The sequence below is a fragment of the Hippocampus comes genome, unplaced genomic scaffold (genome assembly GCF_001891065.2).
Source record: "Hippocampus comes isolate QL1 unplaced genomic scaffold, H_comes_QL1_v1.1 scaffold170, whole genome shotgun sequence".
Taxonomy (NCBI): Eukaryota; Metazoa; Chordata; class Actinopteri; order Syngnathiformes; family Syngnathidae; genus Hippocampus; species Hippocampus comes.
Window position 1 is genome coordinate 242,014 of NW_017806171.1, and position 7,500 is coordinate 249,513.

The following is a 7,500-nucleotide window of genomic DNA, read 5'->3' on the forward strand; positions in this document are numbered from 1 at the left end:
TTGATTTTTGTTCCCCCCCCCCCCCCCCACACACACACACAAAAACGCTTTGTCATCCCAGTCCCAAAAGGCAACCGGTGCTAGTCATACTGAGCCGCTACTGATTCATTTAAGAGCGTCAGGCTGCACGCTGTCAGTGTTACTTCCTGGCTCACAAAGGGTTAATGTCGGAAGATACTTGTGTCCTGTTTAGAGGAGAAGCGCGATGAGACAGATTCCAATCTTAACAACCTCGCCACATTGTTGACACGTTGGAGAAGAATAATTTTACACACAGAAAAAAAGCACATGTTGATGATCTTCTCGATGAGACAATTCAAGGGGGAACATGAACTCTCCCCCCGACCCCCAACACCTCTGCAGAATTGTGACAGCTGCCTCTGAATGACCGACTCAGCACAAAAGGAAAAAGCCCCTTCTGGTGTTTGAAGCAAAGAAAGTGGACAGGCTGTGTAAGTTCGGCTTTACTGATGAACTGATTAATTCCCCAAAACACAATTGGGCCGGTCTGCTCCCCATCACAATGAGCAGAAGACATAAAAATGTAAGGTGAAATTGAAGCGTCGGCGCACTCTCTCAATTCGAGCCGGGCATCGCCAGAAGACGAACGCGCTGACAGTTTGTCAGCGCCAGGGCGGTCGGGTACGCAATTCATGCAGTGGACCGTAACTGCTACTTTTAATGCTTGAAGAAACAAACATTTCCTTAAGCAAACGGACATGTTGTGCTTTGCCACTAAAATAAAAGGACACTTGCCAGATAGTTGTAGGCTCCAACAAGCCAAAGGATGAGGTTATGTTTACATGATGATTTTTTTTTTTTTTTTTAGTTTGAGTGAGAATTTCTTGGTTTGTTGAAGTTTCGGATTACGCTACAACTGCCGAACGTATTTCGACCCCCACCCCCCCCAAAAAAAAGATGGCAGGGTGTGGCATGGCCCAGGGAACAGACCATTAAAAGCTGGTATGCGTCCACTTCAATTTCAAAAACGCCCATCCAACAAAGATGCAAGGTATCACTTATTTCTCCAGTTGGTATTGGTTTATTTAAAAACTGTTTTAGTCACAACATTTTGGTACCAGTCAACAATTCGCAGTTGAAAGAGTGCATTTCTTTTGCTGGAAAATGACGAGCAAGCATTTGGGGACTGACCTAATCTAAGTCACGAGAGGTGTCGTATTTTGCCCCTCAACATATTGATCCCATAAAAATGTAGCGCCAAAATGAGACTCTTTGGTTGTAGCTTACAAAATAATTATTTGTAGCTTAACAATGTTTACAAACTGTTTACACGTGTGTGTGTGTGTGTGTGTGTGTGTGTGTGTGTGTGTGTGCGTGTGGGAGAGGGAGTGGGTTATCATTTTGGTGTCAGTACTGCAGAGTGGTCTTGTTCTGGGTCTCGCCCAGCTTGTCGACAAAATTCAGCTTTGTCGACCGCTGTATTGATAAACAGATCCCTGTAGATGGCAGTATTGCACCGCTTTGGATTTGAGCTCAGCACAGCTTCTGAGTCGAAAATAAAGATTCGATATTAAATCTTGCCTTATCAATTTGATTATGAGAGAAACGGCAACGCCTTGGAAGTCGGAAAGTTTGGGCACCTGACACTCGAATGGGGTATATGCATGGTACAAAGAGAGCAGCAGAGAATGTGTCACGGTAGGTCATAGAAAGTGCATGTCGCCATCGTGGGAAATGATGACGCAGTTCATTGAGCCAATGGCCAAGACTATGTAAATCAGCACATTTCATAGTTGAAAAGATGCAAAAAAGCCAACCCTCCAGGAGAGGGATGCCAGGTTTTTACACTCCGTTGCATTGCAAATATTTGTTGTTCTACGTTTTACAACATAGAATCACAAATGCCAGGAATACATGTGGGCTTTTTTTTTTTTGTTGAGCTCATCTGCAGCTGATGTTCACAAACATCCTTGCCGATTGATTTTTTTTTTTCCCCTTTTCTTCCATCCAGTAAGTAGTATACATCAGCCACTACTATCTTGAATTGTTGTTTGGTCTTGGTGGAGGTCTGGCGCTCTCGGGCAAGTCTTGTTTCTTCTGTGTGTCGGCCCAAGGGCAGCCCTGACATCAGGGCGGCCTGAGCTTAACTACAAACAACAAATCGGGTTCTGAGGCCTCGGAGCAGGATCTCGCAGTGAGCCAGTCATCCTCACAACTGGGCCCCCGGGGCCTAACTGAGCACAGGATACGAGGAGCGCGCCCAGGATATGCAAATATCACCCCCGCCCCGCACCCCGTCAGAGCACACAGGGCTCAAGCTAAAAAAGAAGCGCTGGCAATGGGCGACGGGAGTGATTGACAGCCGCATGGATGGAAAGGGCTTACGCAAGTCAGCCATGTCAAGAGATGAAAATTTAATGATCCACATCAGCCCTGAACACACACGAAAAGCTAACTCGCCTCAACTGCTTTTATTCTAATCGCTCTGTCGTAGCCAACATTGCTACGAGCAGCCAAAGAAATGAACGTCGCCGTCAATGAAGCTCATGACTATTCAACTGCGTTCCCAACCACATTCAAATGTGTGCCACCAAAGGCCATATCTCACTGAGCTGCGAAGGTTTGCAAGTGTGTGTGTTGTTTTCGTCGAGGATCATTCAAGGTCGCAAACGGTCACAAAGACATTCGGCAACAATCTGAATGGTCTCAAATCCAATTTTTTTTCTTGTTGCAGAGAAATTTGGGACTAGCAAATTGAAACGATAGTTATTCAAGGACTGAACATTTGCGCAAAGCGCAACAGGACGCAAATTGATCAGAGACGCTCAAAGTGGCTGCAGAGGCCGCGAACCCTGAGTGACGTGACGAGATTTTTCCGACGTAGGTGGCGCATCGCAGAGACGCGGCGGGGCGAGATGGTCGGCAGCTGTGCGCAGCGAGCCCATGTGCGCCTGCGGTGACATTTTCTCCTCAAGCGCGGCATGCTGCTGAAAACCCACACAGTCAGCCGCCCGTCTACGGACAACAGTGTTCACTCAGCATCTGCGAGATCCTTCGCAGGAACACAATGTCGCCTTGCGATACGAGCGACCTGATCAGTCACTTCAGCGGTTTGGCAGATGGGGAAGGTGCCACCTACCCACCCCCTTTTTTTTTATACTGTTGTACTACATTTAGATTCTATTTTGAAAACTGCAAACGAAGTTATTAAGCCAAACATTTCGAAAAAATAATAACCGCAATGCCATGCAACTGCAATCATTTTATGTCTTATCTTATGTCAAGGCATTTGCAAACTCCTCCAAAGGTTACAGGGAGAAACCAGTCGGACGGGTCTTGTCACAATCTGCCCTAATCATCAATCCTTTTCCCGGGGGAGTCTCGTCCGTGTTTGATGGCCCTGGGGTCCTGCACACCTGCGTGGGGTTGACACCCATCAATCCAAACACTGGCCCATCACGTTAGAGGATCTCACCGCATTTAAACAAGACAACGAAAATGACTCAACTCGTATCTTGAACCTCAGCCCATATTTTTTCAGCCTGCCTCAAAAGTGGAGTACAACAGTCCATTGTCGTCATGCCTTCGGAGTTGATTCAAAGCAAAACCTCATCATGACTCACGCTACAAACGAGGGGGGGCGGGGGGAAGGCCTTCCAATAGTTGATGCATACATGATTAGAACAATGTGAACTGCTCTGCTTTTCCAAACTGTGACCTGAGAATGTCATCGGTATGGCAACCAACATTTGTTTTGTCATGACTTTGGCAAAAGTTTTTTTTTTCCCTTTCACCCAAATGGGCAGAAAAGCTCACACGTTACTCATATTGAAATGTATCTTTATTTCAAATTTAACAGGTCAACCTCAGGCAGCATGTGCTGACACACCAATTTAAAAGATTAGTTATTCTTACGATCATTACTTTGGATCAATTCTACAAATGCATTTTGAATACTGTTTTTGTGTATTATTCGTAGTGAGAAAGTGTCTGTGCGGGAAAACTACAGGTGTCATTTCAACGGGAGCGCGGCGTGCGCGCGCGCACACACACACACACACACACACACACACACACACACACACACACACACAGACAGACAGACAGACAGACACACGCACGCACAAAAAGCTGTCTCTCTCCCATGATGTCAAACCCATGGTTAGCTGATCCAGATCCAATAGCTGCACCTGCGCCCAACATCAACCTCTTTCTTTTTGGTTTCTGGGTGGGGTTTGCCAAACCCAAAACAAGAAAAGAGGCCACACTTTTCAAGACGATTATTGCAAATTCACAATCGCTCAAGTCGAACGACGTTCCTGCCAAGCACGGTTAAAAAAGCCAAAGGCATAACAAGTGCAGTGAAATCAACAAACTGTTCTTAAAAAGTCCAGAAAACATCATTGTAGACAGAATTAAGAAAATGAAATACCATAAAACTTAGTAAGACTTTCTTTTAGCTGCCCGAAAAAGGAAGCAACTCATGATGACAACGAGAAGCTGCATCAAGTACAATAGTAGCGTAAGACAAAATAAAACTTCTCGAAACACTAAGGTCCAAATCTGTCACCCCGTGAGAAATTGGTTGGTCCAAAAGGTGCCGTGACTCCAGGTCAAGTTTCCGTCAGTCTTGCGTGAGGAGACATTTGGTCTACCTGGTGAAGGCTTTTCTCTGATTGGCCCTCACAATGTCATCCGGCGAAGGCGTGTCAAAAGCAAAAGGGACGATGGGCTCAAGTTGCCCACCACAATGCTCTCTGGCTGCGCGGCCGCCTGCCTTCTGCCCGACTTCACCAAGCATTTTGACTCTTCTGTGACGTCGGCAGCTGCGGCACGTCAACGTGATGGCAAAGACGGACGGTCGCGCAAAGACTGAAGAGTTCACACCCAAGGCGAGCGGCCCGGGAGAGGGCGGTGAGGGGAAATCCTCAATGATGGCCATTAGCGTGCTCAAATTCATGCTCAGATTCGACCTCGGGATGTCGACCTTGCAGCTGTGCTCGCTTTTGGCCTCGCCTTTCCGAGCGCTTTCCATCAGCACCGGTGAGCTGAGGAAGTAGTGCGACCCATTTGAGGCCGCCGAGGTCAAAGGTGTGGCAGCGAGCGGCTCCGGGAGGCCCGGCGGTCGCTCGGGCACACCTGCATCCTGAGGGGCCTCCGCCACAGGGCTCGTGGTGCGGTGCGGCAGCGCTAGCTCGGAGAGCGACACAATCCCGTCCACGTTTAAGTCGGCGTTTTGCCGAACCTGGTTGACTCTGCTTTGGTGCTGCGAGGCGAGCTCGGACAACGAGAGAGTCGGCGTTGGCCCACGTAATCCTCCCGACGCGTTGTCACAAGAGTCCCCGAAAATCGGGCTTCGGTGGGAATGCTCCTGGATTAAATCGGCCAATGACGGGCTGCCCTGAGGATGGCAAATTGAGAGCTCGCTTCCCCCTGATTGTCGATTGTGCACGACAGGAGCCAAACACCCGAATCCAGGAGGAGGAGTTGGAGTTTTTACGCTGGGTGGCGTTATGGAGAGGCAACTTAGAGAAGCCGAAAGCGGCAAAGGAGCCGACAAAGATGCTAACGTGCCCAAAGATGTGGTATTACAAATAATAGACGGAGCATTCAGGGACGGAGCGGCCAAACCAGGCCCCTGGTCGCCCACTCCCATCCATTCACTTTTGCGCTCATGCTCAGAAATGAGCTGCGCCAGGCTCGCGCCGCTAGCGCCAAGCCCGCTAGCATTCGGATTTTGGCAACCGCCAAGCGTCGTAAGTGGGGACAAAATGTCGAGCGGGTAAGGGATTGCGAGCACGTCAGGCCTGGCCGGCGCGGCCACCACGTCTGATAGTGAAGCAAACAAGTCGGCTCCTTACCTTACGGAAGCCGATTGCAGTTGGCGAGGAGGAGGGAGATGCGCACAGACCACCCAGGAATCACACCATCAATCCAGGAGAAGGCAAGAAGGGGGAAAACAAGAGGCACTTTGTTAAAAATGTGCCTTAAATGTGTGTACATCTTTATTTCAAACGCACATTTTTTTTCTTCAACAAAGTTGATGTGGAAATGACTGCATCTTAGCTATACTGCTGCAACAGTTAGAACCTTGAAAGAAGGCCCATGTGTATTTGCTTATTTTTAGCCGATTCTTTCGCTGCAAGCAATCGTCGTCTTCATCTCACTGACAGACATCATTGAAATATGATATTCATGGAAATTGAGTTTAATTCAGTCAAATTTCCAAGGTGCAGGGCTGTCTAGATCTCTACATTTCACAGTGGTTAAACCGTTTGATAAAATCGATGAATCTTCATTATTATATAGAAATAAAAACAAATAAACAACAACAACACGCTGGTGCAGTTCATGAAGGTTTTAAAATTATGTCATATAGTAAGTTCATTAAAAATAAGACGGGGATTTTTTCCCCCCTAAAAAGGTACATATAATTTTATTATAAGGCGCTCACGATGCAGTTTGAACATGAACGCTGCACTTAAATATACGAGAACAAAAACTGTACATTCAACCTGTCAAAAAAAAAAAAAAAAAAAAACAGAAAAAAAGCGACTGAAAGCAAATGCATTGTCCTGCAAAAAAGAAATAGTGTTTTGATCACAATTTCCCAGTGTTCTAATTGAAAACAACTACAATACCTTTCTCAATCATGGCTGCCTGCCTGCTCCTTTGCGGTAACGGTGCTTTCTCGACATCAGCACCGGTTCGGTTGGGGACGGGGGCCCTTTTGGGGTCTTCGGACAGGACCGCATCCAGCGCCTTCTGTGCATCAAAGCCACATCTTATGGCTGCCTGGTTCAACAGGGAGTCAGGCATCGAGTCGCCCAGCACAGCCCTCATGTGGTCCAGGCAGGAGTAGAGCTTGGCTGTGGGGGCACAAAACACACGTGAGATGCCAAAAGTATAGATGAGGATAAGCTACAGTATCGCAACAATTACTGCCAAGGAGGACTTACTTCGTGTCCATTTTTTGTTTTTGTTTTGCCTAAAGTATCAGTTGCTGGTATCGGCAGCCTCCACGAGAACACGATACCTTAAAGCATAGGTGCCAAAGTCCGGTCCTCGGGGGCCGGTGTCCAAATGATCAGCTCTTCAGGAAGCTCTATAGGAGCCTGATAATGATCCTGATCATTTGAATCGGGTGTATTGCAGCAGGGAGACATGGAAAACATGCAGGACAAGGGCCCTTGAGGACCAGACTTTGACACCTATGCCTTAAAGTATTGGCCCAATACAAGTTTGAAAATTCAATGTTATACATGTACTTTTTATGCCATATGCAAAACAAAGGTGAATATGATTTTGTTAATTGTGACTGTTTCATAGTGATCACTAAGGCCGCTTGTCATTTTTTGGCCTGACCAATAAACTTAAAACAAATCACTAAAATCAATGAAGCACAAGATCACAGTGAACCAATTCAGTGAGTTAAGGATGTCACCTTGATCCAGCGGGTCAAGGTTGTGGCTGATGGTGGGGGACATGGGTACATCCTCTTCTTCGTATTCTTCCTCTTCAAGGGGCTCCTCCTTCGGC

The 7,500-nt window shown here is 47.1% G+C and overlaps 1 protein-coding gene across 8 annotated transcripts in view; it reads right to left on the bottom strand.

Annotated features, from left to right (window-relative positions):
- Nucleotides 1-7,500, bottom strand: part of hbs1l (HBS1-like translational GTPase) — a 37,291-nt gene that overhangs the window by 6,102 nt on the left and 23,689 nt on the right. For 7 of the 8 annotated variants that reach the window (XM_019896253.1, XM_019896247.1, XM_019896249.1 and 4 more), the window contains 2 exons: nt 7,406-7,500; nt 6,603-6,830 (listed from right to left, as the gene is read on the bottom strand). The exon at nt 7,406-7,500 is cut by the window's right edge and continues 37 nt beyond it. In XM_019896253.1, the coding sequence (XP_019751812.1) occupies nt 6,603-6,830; nt 7,406-7,500 (323 nt within the window). Of the gene's footprint in view, nt 1-4,053; nt 5,818-6,602; nt 6,831-7,405 lie in introns of those variants that run through there. The other variant, XM_019896254.1, reaches the window with a different exon arrangement.